Genomic DNA, 16,583 nt, shown 5'->3' on the forward strand with positions numbered 1-16,583 from the left:
CCTTCTCAGGATAATGCATGGAAACCAAAACCTGGGTTAACCATGGGTATATTAATCTTTGTGAGGACAATAGGATGCAATCCTTCAAGTAGCTGGAGAAAATAGAAGTAAAAAGGAAATGGGAAAAAAATGTCTTATATTATAAAGAGAGGTTCAAAGAATAAATTATACTTTAAGTTGATTTGGGGGACACACAGCAATTTTTATATTACACTATGAAATTTTTCTTCATAGCAATCAACTACTTTTATCAAAGGACAAGTATTCAATTAATTATAATTATACCTTTACTTTTTTTCCTTTAGCCTTTTAAATCTGGTGTATAGCAAGGAATTTTTAGTTTTGAAAAGGAGAATAACTTATAAAATAACTGAAAAACAGATTCTGCCTTTACATAATTAGGTTTTAATATTTTATTTGCTTCTCTCCATTCTCCTAACTCAAATCACTCTTAGGACTCAATCTGGATTCAGCAGGTTCAGACTCCTCCCGGATTTGAGTGTTGCTTGGCGCAGTTCTCCCATGCTTCCATGACACTCACAGAAGGCACTTACTTGGGTAGGTGGGAAAAAGCCCGTGGACTCTCAGCCAATGACCTACCTTCAAACTCTCTGACGCTCTAGTGCCCCAGTGGAAGACACAGCCCTGTTCTCATCGTCTGTGATCCAGATTCTTTATAAGTCTTTTGTTTTTGGATTTTTATTTAACCAACAGGCTTTCTTTACCACTCTCACCCATAAAAAAATGAGTGGAGGCAAAACCACAAAGACACCCATGTCAAAAACCTTTGCTTACCTTCTGTGCACAAGCAGCTCTCCTCTCCTGCTTGGCTTTCATCTCTGCCAGCAAACCACTGCCCATCACTTGGACCCCGTACCTTCGCCCTCCCTGTGGGCTGCTCTTGCTGTCACTCCGGTCCAATTTCCCCATTTCTTCCACTTGACTGTCTTCCAGGGAGTCAGGAGTTTTTATCTCCTCTATCCGTTCGGAATTGCCATTGTGTTCAGCTGGCTTTGTGTCTTTCCTGGTTGTGTCCACAGCTGGGCTTCTGACTGCCCCTTTTGGTGAAGAGGGTTCGTCTGCCATCAAGACAGTTGGTGGCCGCTCAGATTTGGATCGGGATTTGATTAAATTGAGAAAGCCACTTCTCCGAGAATCTCGCTTTTTCTTTTCATCTCCTCCTTCACTAAGCTCATGGGACTCTGAGCCTCTTGTTGACAGTCTCCTGCAATTGAAACCAAGACATAAATATAGTTGGTTTTACTGTGGTAAGTTCCAACAGAAATCATTCAACCTATAAACATGGAGATTAGTGCTCATACAGCAACTATTTGAAGCATTTCAAAATGCTGATTTGAGTCACTGGATCTAGGAGATAAAGATGAACATGGAATAGTATCACCATATCCACAGGTGAGGATACTGAGGCACATACAAAGTAAGAATGAGAATCTGAAGATGCTAGTGGTAGGATTAAAAAGCAGAGGTGAGTTTTTTTTCATTTTTAAAAGCTCTAGTCCAGTGCCTCTCTACCTGTGAAAAATTCCCACAAAGCTGGCTTCACTCTTTGAAAGGTTGGGTGCCTGCCTTATTTAATTTAGAGGACACTGCAAAGGACCAGGTCTCCCCATAAGCAGGTAACAATCTTTCCAGTCACTGGATAATACCTGCGATTCCACCCTTAGTGCTCAATCCAAACAAAGATTTGGATCCTTGCTTAAATGTAGTATCACTGAAGAGGAAACAGAATGAAAAGATAGTGAGCTTTGGTAACGGGCTGTCATAAAGAGAATACTCTGAAATCTTGGGAAGTAGGCATGGAAAAAACGAAATAGATTATCCAACTGTCTTTCAATTAGAGATAGCAGAGTGAACACCATTTAGCTCCCATGATTCCCCATAAAAATCAGAGCAAGGGATAAAAAAATAAATAAATGCAGAAGGGCACAGGGGAAAAGACAAAAAACAATAAAATCTGAAAGCCAAAATGACTATGAGTGATAACTATCTTAGAGGATCTCAGAGCACTGAAACCTAAACCATCAGTAAGGAAGATCCAGAAGCAAACCAGTTTGCACTGGCTCAAGAATTAGAAACAACAGGTGCTTCTGGAAGTAGAAGTAAAGGTGGGACTTAAAGAGGAGGACTGGTCAAAGTCTACGGAAGAAACCATTAGATCCTCTTCTCAAACTACAGAGCTAGATGACTGTCCCGAGCCCACCTCAAGTTTACTCTCTGGGGAGGGTGAACCAAAGAAACTTTGAGCTGGGGGATCTGGGGCACAGCTGAGGTGGGTGTGCTATGGTGAAGACAGGGAGAGCCACGGAAGCCTGTATGTTGAATGGTGATGCCTCCCAGCCCTTTCCTCTCATGCTGGCTACCAGAATACAGTGGCCAGGTTTATGCGCCCAAGATAAGACACTACAGTTTCCTCTTTGGGAAATCAGACAAGGTGAAGAGAAAAATCCCTAACGATTCTGACAGTCAAGGGAACCCCTCCTTTCCAAAAAATGGTCCAAGAACATAATCCTACTTGAAGCCCAACAGTCAACAGGCCCCACCACACACTTCCCAGAAGCCCTTCTGCCCGGCTCCATTTCAACATGAAAGAGAAAAAGTACTGCATCTATGAAACAAGTATAAAGTTAAAACGTGATAGCAAAAATGAAAAACTTATGTTTGGAAGACAAATTAAAATCTCTTAGCATGTAAGCTTTACATCAATATTATATTTCTTGAACTTGATAACTGCAACTTAAGGTGATAACATAAGTGGACATCCTTGTTCTTAGGAAATGTACATGAAGTATTACGTGTTCAAGAAGTATCATGTGTGCACTCTGATCTCAAATGTTAAGAAGGTGACAGACTAATGAGATAGATGACAGTGATAGATAGATATAGATATAAAAAGAGAATTATATTGCAAAGGTGGCAAAATATTAAAATTGGTACATCTGGGTAGCGGGGGTTGGGGGGGTAGTGGTAGAGATACGTTGCAGTTCTCTCTATGGGGTTTGTATTATTTTTGCAATTGTCCTCTAAATTTGAAAGTACTTCAAAATAAAAAATAAGAGAATGCTTATTTGAAAAAAAAAATCTCAAAAAGTAGGGGGGAAAAGACAAAGAAAAAACAGAGAAAAGGTAAGACAATTAGTAGATAAGTAGAGTATATCATTTGACTAACAGAAGTTCAAGAAAAAAAGAGTGCAGAGAACCAGGAAGGGAAGAAATAATGAAAGAGTAATTAAAAAAAAATTCCAGAGCCAAAAGATATGAATTTCCATATCGAAATGGCTTGAGTGCCCAGAAAATTGGCTTAAAAAAAACAAAAACACAAGAACAACAAAAGACAATACCCCCACCCCCACCCCATGACTTACATATCATTATAAAATATGAATGCACTGAGGACAAAGCGAAGATCCCAAACACTTTTGGAGAAGAAGGGGGAAAAAGTGACACACAACAGATCAGGACTCAATGTGACACTCAATTGTTACAGCAACACTGGAAGTTAGAAGATAATTGTGCAGGGTTTTCAAAATTCTTAGGTAAAATAGATTCCAATCTAGAATATTAAACCTAGTCACAGTATTAGCCAAAATGAGAGACAGATGAGTTTCACAAATTTACCTCCATGCTTCCTTTCTCTGAAAGCAACCAGAGGAGGAACTCCACCAAAACAAGGGAGTAAACCAGGGAGGAGGAAAACATGTGCCAAAGGAAATAGGAAAACAATACAGGAGGGAGCTGAAGGGAATCCCTTGGAAGATGGTGGAGGGAGATCCCAGGATGACAGCAGCAGGATGGGCCAGACTGGAGCTGGTGAGAGGCAGTTACGTGAGATGTGTCCAAGGAGAAGAACCCAAGAATACTTGAATGTACTTAGGGGAGACTGAATCATTTACTGGAGAATTAAGACAAATCTGTGATAAGAATACAGAAACTAAGCAAAGGAAAAACTGGACAATTAACTCCAGGGGAAATAAAATGCTGTATAGGAAAGGAAATATAATCACAGTATATCTTATACTCAGCTATGAATAATATTCACATGGTTATAAAGAAGAAAACAACTAAGTACTGCTCTAACCTACAATATGCTATAACTAAATAAAAAAGACGGGGAGAAGAAAAAAGTGTGCATGTGAGTTTTAAGTGTGAGTGGCCCCTAAATTGTCCTCCTCTAATGTAACGAGTCAAGAGTTATAGTTACCATCTAAACCTGAAAATCAGGAAATAGAAATAAAAGCATGTTTGTCAGAATTATGGAAGCAAACAAAATAAACAGCTAAAGGAACTGACACTAGGTTGCCTCTGGGGACTAGGAAGTGAGGAAATAAAAAAATTTTTTTTTGGTACAATGTCTTTTAGAACATTTGCCTTTTAAAACTCTGAGCATGTATAACTTTGATTTTCAAACATTCTTTGTTGTTCCTTTGTAACTTTACCTATGGGTAGCCCTCTACATGTCAAACTGAAAATAAACTTTTAAACTTAATTTTTTTTTTGAGATATATTCACATCCCCTACAATCATCCACAATGTACAACCAATTATTCATAGTCCCATCACATAGTTGTGCAATCATCACCAAAATCAATTTTTGAATATTTTCATTACTCCAGAAAACAAAATAAGAAAATAAAAATGACTAAAAATACAACTATTATCCATTTATTTTTTGCTCCCATTTTTCTACTCATCTGTCTGTACAATGGATAACGGGAGTGTGAGTTACAAGGTTTTCACAATTGCAGTCACACTGTGTAAGCTGCATAGTTACACAATTGTCTTCAAAAATCAGGGCTAAAAAAAAAATAATAATAATGATAAATAAAAACAAAAATTAAAAAAAATCAAGGCTACTGGGTTGCAGTTCAACAGTTTCAGGTATTTTCTTCTAGCTCCAATACACTAAAAACTAAAAAGGGATATCTATATAATGCCTTAAGAATAACCTCCAGAATGACCTCTCAACTCCATTTGAAATCTCTCAGCCACTGAAACTTTATTTTGTTTCATTTCACTTCCCGCTTTTGGTCAAGAAGATTTTCTCAAATCGCATGATGCCGGGTCCAGGCTCATTCCCAGGAGTCATGTCCCACAATGCCAGGGAGATTACACCCCTGGGAGTCATGCCCAATGTAGGGGATAGGGCAGTGAGTTTACCTGCTGAGCTGGCTTAGAGAGACAGGCCACATCTGAGCAACAAAAAGAGGTTCTCTGGGGGTGACTCAGGCACCTTTATTAAGTAGGCTTAGCCTCTCCATTGCAGTAACAAGCTTCATAAGGCAAGCCCCAAGACTGAGGTCCTGGCCTTCTAAATTGGTAGTCCTCAATGCTTGTGAGTATATCAGTAATTCCCCAGGTGGGGAAGTTGAGTATTTCCACATTTTCCACCACTCCTTCAGAGGGGCTTTGCAAACACATTTTTATTCTCTGCCCAAATTACTTTGTGATGTATGGGGTTTCACGGTAACCTGTACAAACCAACTAGATCTCACTCCCAATTCAAAGTTCCATGTATTTATGGTGTTTGAGTAAACTGACCATACAAGTTAAATTATCTGGTGTGCTACAGAATATATAGATTTTGCACCAAATAAACATATCTTCCTTTGGTCTCACACACAATTTGAAGTTTTAAAATGCAAACTATTTTTTATATATCAAAACGAAATGAAAATAAGACAACTTTAAGGAGATTCCATAATCAAATTATTTGATGAAAATTGACACACCTAGTTCCATCTATTTATGCATTGGAACATGAAAAGAGGCCACCTAGAGCAATATCTTTGCAGAAAATGGATTTTACACATTAAAATTTACCCAACATTCATTTGGAGTCTATGAAAGAAGAAGGCAGCACACTAAAGGTAGAAGAAATGACATGGGAAGATAACACACGCAGTCCAAAGGAAATGCTCATAAGCCTCCCCACTAACTAAATACCAATTTCTAAGGTTTAGGAAATTGAGAGCCTACGATGGCACCTACAGTTTATATGTGTACAGGCCAAGACTGTCTCAATTCATTCAGCCAAGTGATTGAGGGCAGACAATACACTAAAGACTGAGTATTATATTTTCATTTTAAAGTACTCCCATTATAATGAAAAATAAGACTCAGGTGTTATTTGTGAAAGCAGCATTCTATCTGGGAAAAAAAAGACCTGAAAACAAATCATCAAGAGGGACTTTGGCATTTAGCCCTGTGTAGGTTGGTATTACTTGAATCTTTTATATTGAGAATGTATTCAACTAATCCTTGTGCTGTAAAGAAAAATTAAAACCTAACAAACTCTCAAAGGAGTGTGTGTGCTGTAACAGATGCATGCAGGGGATTAAAAAAAAAGTGTCAAGTCAGCAGTATAGAAAGAGCAATTAATTTGGCAGAGGGCCAATGAAAGGAAAGTGTCAAAGAATAAATGACATTTAGGCTGGGTCCTGAAGGATACAGAGTAGAATTCCACCAAGTATAGTAGGCTGAGCTTCAAGGTCAGTGTCACAGAAGACAATAATTGGGTCCCAAAGCTTATAAAATTCAATAAGTTATTCTGTTAGGGATATAAAAATTTAACTCACTTCCACCTCACCATCCTGCTGTGGCAAGATAAGGCACATCAATCTATAGACTGGACAGGCTCCTTCTCTACTTGCGCCCAGAATGCCCGCCCTCGGCTTATCAGTGTGGTTTAAATTTGTTCCTGAATTTGATATCTCAAGGTAGAGAATAGTTCACAGACACAAATCTGTGATAAGAGTATATTTTAGGATGGATCTGTATTTAGTTGAAAATAAAATAACTTGATACAAATCATGCTTAAAGGCTGGAGTGCTCCAAGTCAAAACAACTGTTAATAAAAGTATCACTGAATTGTTTTCTAAGCAAAGTTGTAAGGAAATGCAGAAAGAACTTCTTGGAGCTAACCTTGAAACCGCTGCACTAAATCTGTTGCCATTTGACACTGTCTAGCAATGATTTAGGGCCCCCAAATTTATCAAATTATGAACAAGTAAGAATTTCAAAGACAGTAATTTTAGCCTGCCAATGTTCACTGCCCTGTAATGGAATCCCAGAGGTGAATGTGACAAAGTCTGAGAAAACAGTTCTGGTCTCTTTTCAAATAGTACGGAGGTTCTCAAATTTGAACATGCCACAGCATAACTTAGAGGGTGTGTTAAAAATACAGAATGCTGGGGTCCACTCCTGGAATTTCAAATTCAGTAGGCCTGAGAATTTGTATTTCTAATAAGTTTCCAGGTGCAAACTATCCGAATAGTAAATACCATTAAAAAAAAGGGATTGTAAATACATTATAAATAGGCCTTAGTATATACTCAGTTTAACTGTAACTGTCAATAATTCAAAAGTGAATTAAATAGTATTAATGAAATGACTCAACTCACTTGGAATCCATTTTGGTCACCTTCTTGGTGAAAAATTCATCTACACCTTCATCCACTCTCCCCATAAGTCCATTCTGTTCACCGTCTTGAGAGACTATGCTGGCAGCATAAACCTGCAAAACAAACAGACAAGATGTGTATTTACATTCAACTTATTTCACCAAACATTGATTGCTAGATTCAAGACTCTGCGATGAGGGCCATGGGAGGCACAAGACTGGCTAAAATAAGGGCCCTTATAATCTACTGCAACTGAAGTCATGTGCACAACCATAAGACAAGGCAGGAGGGAACCAAAGTGGGGAGCGCACTGTGAATGCAAGGCCTGGAGAAGGATTAATGAAGACTGGGGCATCAGAAGTTCAGACCTACCGGGCTTGAAGAGTTAAGCATTTCTAAAGACAGAGAAAGGCACTGCAGACATATGGGCAGAGGGAATTCATGGCAACACGAAACCCATGATACATTCCCAGAATGCTGAGAATTCCAGTGGCCTGATGCATGTGGCTAGAGTTAACTGCTGAGCCAGGAACCTGGTGGTGGCTTACTCAACAGCCGTTCCCAAACCTCAACCCTGTTCCCTCACTTTCTTGCTGGTAGAGCCCTGGTTTCAGGATGTGAATACTAATCTGTATAAACCCAATTCCCTAATTCCATCCCCTTGCCTGGGATTGGTAGGCATGGGTGTGTGATACAACCAGGGTTAATAAACTATGAGGAGAAATCTACTGGTGAGTCCACAGGCAGGTTCTCCTTCAGTGGAGAAAATGTGCTTTTTCAGCATGGTTATCTGACAGAGGATGTCATGTCTGAGCTGCAGCAGTCACTTGGAGTTTACAAGGGAGCTAGCCCCAGGACAAAAGCCAAAATACAAAAAGGTGGAAATCACCTGGGTGCTAGTACTATGCTGCTAGATTAAACCAGACCTGGTTCTCAAGACCTCCAGATTTCTTGTTAGTGAGAAAACAAATATTTCTCTTTGTTTAAATCACTTTTAATTGAATATCTCATTACCTCCAGTAGAGTACTTCCAAACTAATAAAACAAGAACCTATCATGAATAGCCTTGAACCCTGTGCTGAGGACTATGGATTTTCTTTGAGGGGGCTGGCAGCTAACAATAGAATGACATGACCCACCTGTATCTTGGGCAGATAATTCTGGAACAGCATGAGAGACAGACTGGAGAGGCCAAAGATTTTAAGAGGAAAACTGTTCAGGAACACAAATCAAAGACTCCTGTAGCAGTCTAATCTGGAGGTGACAAAAGGTCTAATTAAGGACTCTGGGAGTGAGAATGGGAAGAAAGGAGTTGTTCAAGATGAGGTGGAAGTTTCTAGGCTAGGTAAATGGAGTATGATTCTAAGGAAAACAGTAAAAAAGATCACATTTGGGAAAGAAGAGGAGGAGTACCATTTTAGACAAGTGTTTGAGGCACTGTGGGAAATCGAGGACTAGGTGTCCAGCAAGCAGTCAGAAACTTGGGTCTCATAGTGACAAGCTATAATGAAACTATTTTGAATGGTTGAATGGACAACTCACAGTGAGCTTGGAGCTTAGATGCTTGATTTGCTTTCTGCGATGATGTGTTAAGACAGTATTTCACTCAGATACATTGTGGGCCATTGAAAAAAGAGCCTGAGTATGGACCATTCCACGGAACTGGACAAATTCACATCTAGGTTAGATATCTGGTGTGGGCATAAAGTGGTGGGAAATCTGGTCTTGCATAAAGTGGTGGGGAAGTTACTATTTGCCACCATTGATTTGCATGTCTCAAGTTGCCCATGGGGTAATCTGGCTCATGCCTGCATATGCATTGTTTAAAGAAAAGACCAAGCATTTGTTCTAAACAATCATCTACTTCATTAGGAAACGTCCCATTACGAAAATGAACTGTGTGTTTGAGTTCAAGTTTGTGAAATGCTGAAAAGGGGGCAGACAACAAATAGATAAAAAGAACCCTATGAAACGTGAATAAAAAAAACAATTATATGTCTCATCTGAATGGTGCTTTAAATTGGAGCACGACTTTCAAATGAAAAAGCTGAAAAAGCAAAATTCTATAATTCAGTTATGGGGAAAAAAGCTCACTTAAAAACCTTTGTTTTGATTAGAAAAGATAAAGTAGTAAAGGGCTTCCTTGTGTTATTTTTCCTTTTGCAAAAGAACAAAGAATAGAATTTCTATAGTAATAATAGCCCCTAACATTTGCACAATGCTTGATAGTTTGCATGTGTTTTGCTCATTAATATCTTACCCTTATATTTACCAGTTGACCTAGGAAGAAAAGAATTTTATCCCAGTTTTCGGTTAGTCACAGATCAAACTGGATCTCAGAGGGTGAGGGACCTCACTGAGGGACCTCGCACCTCGCACGTGGTGCCTGACTGACGGGTGAAGGGGAAGGAAGCAAAGCCTGGCTGTGGATTTTACAAGGGGCTTCCTTCCAGTGTGCCCACACTTACCCTTAGGGGCTTCTGCTCAAGTGACTCCCCTTACTGTTTGAGAAGAAAAATTAAGTTTCTCCGTTCGACTCTTTGCTTTTTTCCTGCTTTGAAATGGAATTCACAGCTGGCAAAGAAGGGTCTCTGGGGACATGGAGAACACCAGAGAGGGAGGCACAGTGTTCAAAGACACACTCTGCTTTCCTGCAGAACTGACCAGATGTGGGTGCTAGACAGCACCTTACAGATCCCCCAGTCCAGCCCTGTCATTTTAGGGATAAAGAGATTAAGACTAGAGAGGGTCAAGAGAAGTCCAGTATCCCTGAAGGATCCTCAATGAAATGTGGCTTAATGTGCATCTGTTAAAACAGGAAGCAGGAGGTGGCACTGGCCTGTAAGAACAGCAGCAGAAAAGCCGAGGACTAAAATGAAATGTAGTTGGTTCAAAACAGTTCAAGGCCAAGCACACATGCTGTTTTAGCTCATTTTTCTAGCAAAAGGAAGGGAAAGGCTATATAGACATCAGAAGTTCTCAAAATTCCATTTGATTTTGGTCTATCCGTCAAGGAGAATAAATTTCAGACTGCAGAGCGTAGCATGGCTGTTTCAAAGGGAGAACAGAAACCTCAGGGACAGCAAGAGAATCCTGAGCTGGCTGGAACCAGCTCAGAGAAAGGCTTTGCAAATAAAATCAGGAACCGCTTCTGGCAATATCTGAGAAATCTAAAGATGGTAGATTTTGCATCTATGGTGTATATGTAAATGATAAAAGGATAATTTGCAAAGGCTTGGAAGATAATCTGGTGATTGTGAGGACTATATAGACATTTGAGACCACCCTCCGTTTTCCCTTTGCCAGGATTATTAGGATGAATACATGGGGGAAATAGAGGAGGCAGTGCACCTGGATTTTGACAAGGCATCTGCCAAATCCCTCCTGATGTCTTTGTAGGTCGGATGGAGAGAGCTGGGTGGGAGGTAAAGGCAATTAGGTACATTAGTAAACCTCTGAACAAACAAACCCAAGGAGCCAAGGAGTGCTAATTAGTGAGCTGAATAATCACAGAATCTTATATGCATATATTAGACAGGAGGCAACATGGAAAATTGATGAGCTAAGTAATCAAGTCAAGAAATAAGAAACCCAAAGGACGGGAAATGAAGGAAATATAATAAAGACAAGAGAAAAATTAATGAACTTGAAAGAACTGATAAAACCAGCTTTTTCAAAAAGACATAAAATACATACTCTCAGAAGACTGATTAAGAGAGAAGGCATTAAAAGTATACTTGAAAATTTTTTAAAAGTGGGACACAGCTATCGATGCAGAAAAGGTTAAAGACTTAAAAGAATTCTATAAACAGCTAAAAGAAAAATTAGACTAAATGGACAATTTCCAAGAAAATTATAAATTGCCAAAATGGTCTCAAGAAGAATTAGGTAACCTGAATAGATCTATAACAAAAGAAATTAAACCCCTAGTAAAAAAAAATCTACATATATGCATCACCTGCACACAGCACACAAGCAACAGGCCCAGCTGATTTCCCAGGAGAGGAAGAGACAATGTTGACTCTATGCAAATCGTTCCAGAGAAGAGAAAAGGAGAGAAAGCTTCCCAACTAATTTTACAAAGACAGTATAACTTTGCTATACAAAATAGACACAGTCTAGACAAGAAAAAGAAAATTAGGTCTCTCATTTATGCACTTAGATGCAAAAATCCTAATAAAATATTAGCAAATGAAGCCTAGCAATATACTAAAACAAAGGAAAATCATCATGATCATGAATGATATAACATTAGAGAAATCTATTAATGTGACTCACCACAAAAGTAGATTGAGATGAAAATCATGATTACAACAAATATTGAAAAAAAAAAAATTAAACAACCATTCTTTGAAAAAAAATTAGCAAATTACGATAGAAGGAAACTTTCTCAACTGGATAAATAACAGCAGAAACTGCTATGTGTCTCCCCAGTATCTATTCTCTCTTGCTGTTTGGCAACAAAACCCTGATTTTATTTGGAGTACTAACGTGACCAATGGAAACACTTATCTTCCCAGACTCCCTTGCAGCTGAGGGTAGAAATATAATTCAGTTCTGGGCAGTAAGATGTAAGGGGAAGTGTGCTACAGACTTCTGGTAAGTTTTGATTTTCGGATGCATGTACTCTATTTCCTCCTTCCCTTTCCTGTCTGAAAGATGCTTATAAAAACAGAAGATTTATAGGTCTTGCCTGACAGTAAGACCAATAACAGTTATCTAGATGATATGGCCAATTAAAAAAGTGAATGCAATCTGTGGTTGAGTAAATAGAAGTATAGTATTTTAAAGGAGGGAGTTGATGCGGCCAGATTCTACAGAAGGACTCTGTTTTGTTTGGGGTGCCACACTGCAATTTATTCAAATGAGAATAATAAGAATGGTAAATAGATTTCAGACAATATCATATGAGGAACATCCAAAGAGCTGAAGACATTTGGTTTGGAGAAAGAAAGACTTAGTAATGGCCCATAAATATTTGAAAGTCTGATAAACAGAAGGTACTTAAAGAACATGAGCCACCCCACCCACTCTACTCCCACCCCCCCATACATACCCAGAAGACATTAATAAGACAGCTAAGTTGAATCTACAGGAGCAGATTTTAGCAATAGAGCTATTAGAAAATGGTTGTTCCAGAGAAGGAGCTCAATGTAGACAGGCTGGCCAACTGATGGCTGTGTAGGAATTTTTAAGCACTTGAGCAGATGACTTCAAAATCCCTTCAGCCTTGTGATACTACTACTGAAACCACGTATGAGGAAAATCTATTACCCAGCATTTAACTGATTTTAATTAGAGTTGGTCTGTTTCATTACAGGGCCATGTAGTATGGGGTCACGGCAAAAATCCAAGGCAAATCTATTAACACTGACATATCATGTAGAGGGAAGGGAATATTATAGCAATTGAGGGTTATGAACATGGGCAAATGGGTTGCCTGTGCTGGGCTTTATATTCCTTTGTATAATGAGTAGATAATTTTTAGAATGTCTTCTACTGATAGATGACGTTAGGTTGTGGCAGGATCATGACGAGAAGCTGGCAGAGCTCCTGAATCCCAGTCCAGTGTTCCTTCCACTGTTCCAGGCAGATTTTAATGGTTTTTCCTTTAGGGAATACTTTTTGCCTATAGTTATTATAGGTGAAAGTATAAAAAAGGGTCTGCTAACTGCGGTGGATGAATATAAAGCCCCCATAAGCACTTCTGCACCACTATTTGGCATCATGGTTGGAATGTGTCTCCCAGGCTCTGTTCCATGAGGTGGCCATGTGGCTGAGTTCTGGCTAATGATATCTGAATGAACATGAAGTCCATTACTTCCAGGTCTGGTCCATAAAATCTTGTGCATGTGAACCTTAGTGCCTTATGATCCTCTAGTTGAATGGACAGGACTCCAAAGATCAAGGGAACGGTGGAAGGTATAACTGCAAGGGGAAGGCAGCCTGGGTCCCTAAATGACCACTGAAGGGTTCCTGACCAGAAATACCCACATTGGACTATGATGTGAGCAAGAAATAAACTCGGAAAAATCAGGGATTTAACATCATAAAAGTTTGCCTCATTTGGCAGCTGGTGTTATCCTAACTCACATTGCACTGTTTTTTCCCTTCCCCTTCACAGGTGTGCAGACACATTCTGGTACCTTCAAACATGGCATTCCCACTCTAATTTATCCAGGTGAAGCTCTTTTCCCCAAAGGAAAGACCTTCTGAAAGTTACTTCAACTAAGAAAATTAGTATTTTTTTAAATACTAATTTTTATAAAATTAGTTGACTTGTTCCTTAATAAATGTGGCTGAGAATCCCACAAATTAGTGATTAAAGTGGTACTGAATCAGTTTCCAGGTACTTTTTTTGTTTTTCTCTTCCTCCTCCATTTTAGTGCAGGGGAGGGGAAATAGGGAATTAATGGGAAAGTAAATATTAATATAGTAAATACATCAATTGACCAGAGCTATAACATGCTCAGCATCAGGCTTGGGGTCACAGGACCTCCATATAGGGACACTTGGGCTGCATACTGGGCACTACTCATATCAGAGAATGGCCTTCCTCAAAGTGCAGCAATGGCAGCCAGGTAAGGGCAAAATCTGGAGACCAAGAGAGCTGCCTGGAGGAAGTCTTGCCTCAGCTGAGACCTGAAAGACAAGAAGTACTAGGGGGTGGGAAGCACTGAGAGAAAGGTGCAGCACTGGAGGACAGAAACACAGCATGGGAAGAATGGATGGCATGAGGTATGGCCAGGTAGGATGGTGGAGAGCAGGCCGGGGTTTGGAAAGGGAAGCTGGTATTCAGGGTCATATCCAGGTTTCTAACCATCAATTGGCAAAGCCTCTTTAAGGTCAGGGGATATAAAAGGAAGGGCAGTTTGGAGGGAAAGACAGGCTTACAGTTTTGAATTTGTTGAGCTTGAGGTCCTCTGGGGCGTTCAAACAGAGGTGACCATGAGGCAAGTGGATATATGAATTTGGAGTTGAGCAGAGAGAGCCCTGGGCTGGAGGTAAGAATCAGGAGCCAATAACAGAGATTGATGCCATGGTTTTAAATGAGACCAAGAAGAATGCAAATAAAACACTTGAAGGCCAGGCAGAGGGAAGATGAAAAAGTATAACTAAAGAGGTAGGTGAAAAACAGAAGAGTGGGACAACTCAGAGGCCCAGGGGAAATACCTCTCAGGAAGGATGAAGTTATTGGTGCCAAGTAACTGCTGAGATATCAGATAAGATGACGTGAAAAATGTCCACTGGATTAGGTCGGGGTTGACAGGTCTAGAATGAAGATTTTGGTGGACTGTAAAGTGAAAAGAAGGTGAGAGAGATTGAGAGAGAGATTGAGAGAGCGAGACCAGGCAAAGACAAACTTTTCAAGACGTTTGGCTATAAGGAATGAAAAAGACATTACCTGGAGGGAGATAAGGGGTAAATTACACTAAGTCCTATTAGCACACAGAATTCAATCTTCTGCTATAAGAAAAAGATCAGGATTCTGAGAGTCCCGCAGCTGGTTCTCCCACTTACAGCCTCTTCTCCCACCACATCAGTTCTAGGCTATCAAAACAGATGCCACAGCAGAAGGCTAGAATATGGAGATATGTGTATTTGTTTGTGTGGGGGAGTGGGGGGGGAATTTCGTGTGTACTGCAAAATCAAATACAAACTATTTTCAATTACAAACAAATTATGTGATCCTTTTTTCACATCTTTTTACCCAGACACTGTAAAATGCTACAGAGGTAGCCTGTTTATCTCCACCCACAGGCCTGATGTTTTTCTAGGGACTTTCATGGGCAGCTCTGTTCTGAAGAGCTGAAAACCTTATACCACTGTTTTCTCCAAAATAGTTGAGCATCAAGTTGAGATAATTTGCATGAAGCTCACACTGAGAGGTTCTATTTTCATTAACGACAAGCTTTCATGTTGCGTAAAGTATTTCAGCAAAACTCACCAGATTTCCACCTGGGAAAGAAAAGGAGAGATGGGGCCTCTGCAGTTCACCTACCGCTGCTTGGGTGGGTTGCTGTTTCTTATTCCGTTTTGGCCTTAATTTGGTAAAGTGCTCCAGCTTCTTCCCTTCTTCGGAGGGCAACTCCGAGATAAAACCTGAACTCCGTTTCTCTTGTCTGATGGATGGGAAAGGCGGATCTTCGATGTGAATCGGCACCTCTTCCAGGGCTTTATCCAGATCAAACTCCATTTCTAAAGTAAGACAAAGCCCAAGGCTCAAATTTATTGTAGAGAGACTGATTAAAAAACAAAGTTTCAAAAGTAGCTTTAAGTCTATTACGGAATAGAAAACATCCATTTACAAGTCACTTGGCGCTCTCAAGATTTACACCCATTAGTAATACAGAGTATCCCTAAGAAACATCCCTAAAGGGGCCTGAGGTCCTCGATGAAGGTTGTTTCATAGCTACAAGGAAACGATTGGCTTTAAATACTCACCAAAGGCCCTGGAAACAGGCCGCAGCATTCGGCTATGAATACTCTTCCTTTTGGATTTAGGAGTCATCTAGCAATAAAATAAAGCATTTAGAAAGGTAATCACAGAAAACTTGCCTTTCAAACTTCAGAAACATTCTGGATAGACTATTTTAATTCAGGACGTTCAATTCCTTAAAGGATAGTGTGGTAACATCTGATAGATAGCCTTTACGGAAAAGACTGAAACAAAACATTTCTAAATGTTTCCACAATTTTCTCTGAAGATACAGCTATCCTCTTGCTTTCTTTTCCCAGCCCTAATCAGTTAAAATCTATTTATATAGCTGAAAGGAACAATGAATGATATAGTACTTAACTTTAAGCTGTACATGAGGATGTTAAAATGGATATAAAGATCGAAAGGCTGTAAAAATCAGTTGCTCAAAGTTACTCATCGCTTGTTATCAGCAGCATCAAGGTAAGCAGCACTGAATTCTCAAGTGCCTCACTTCAATGACTTAAGTGAAACTCTTTTATTTCACATTTCTGCCACCAAGATTCTGGTTTTTACATAATAGGTAAAGACTAACTGGGATTCAAAAGTCTGTATCTACTTTCCCTTCTCAGTAAGATGTTGTTGATCCTGCTAGTCCTTAAAAAATTAGACCAAACCCCAAACCACGGCCAAAATTTCCAAAGAGCATGTTTGCAGCTTTGGTGTCAGTTGTTGATTATGCAGTA

At 39.6% G+C, this 16,583-nt stretch overlaps 1 protein-coding gene across 12 annotated transcripts in view; it reads right to left on the reverse strand.

Annotated features, from left to right (window-relative positions):
* The window catches only part of CARMIL1 (capping protein regulator and myosin 1 linker 1), a 292,788-nt gene that overhangs the window by 18,073 nt on the left and 258,132 nt on the right, over positions 1–16,583 (reverse strand). For all 12 annotated transcript variants that reach the window (XM_037842684.1, XM_037842686.1, XM_037842691.1 and 9 more), the window contains 4 exons: positions 15,864–15,930; positions 15,421–15,617; positions 7,419–7,531; positions 796–1,225 (listed from right to left, as the gene is read on the reverse strand). In XM_037842684.1, coding sequence (XP_037698612.1) covers positions 796–1,225; positions 7,419–7,531; positions 15,421–15,617; positions 15,864–15,930 — 807 coding nt within the window. The remainder of the gene's footprint in view (positions 1–795; positions 1,226–7,418; positions 7,532–15,420; positions 15,618–15,863; positions 15,931–16,583) is intronic.

The sequence above is a fragment of the Choloepus didactylus genome, chromosome 7, assembly GCF_015220235.1.
Source record: "Choloepus didactylus isolate mChoDid1 chromosome 7, mChoDid1.pri, whole genome shotgun sequence".
Taxonomy (NCBI): Eukaryota; Metazoa; Chordata; class Mammalia; order Pilosa; family Megalonychidae; genus Choloepus; species Choloepus didactylus.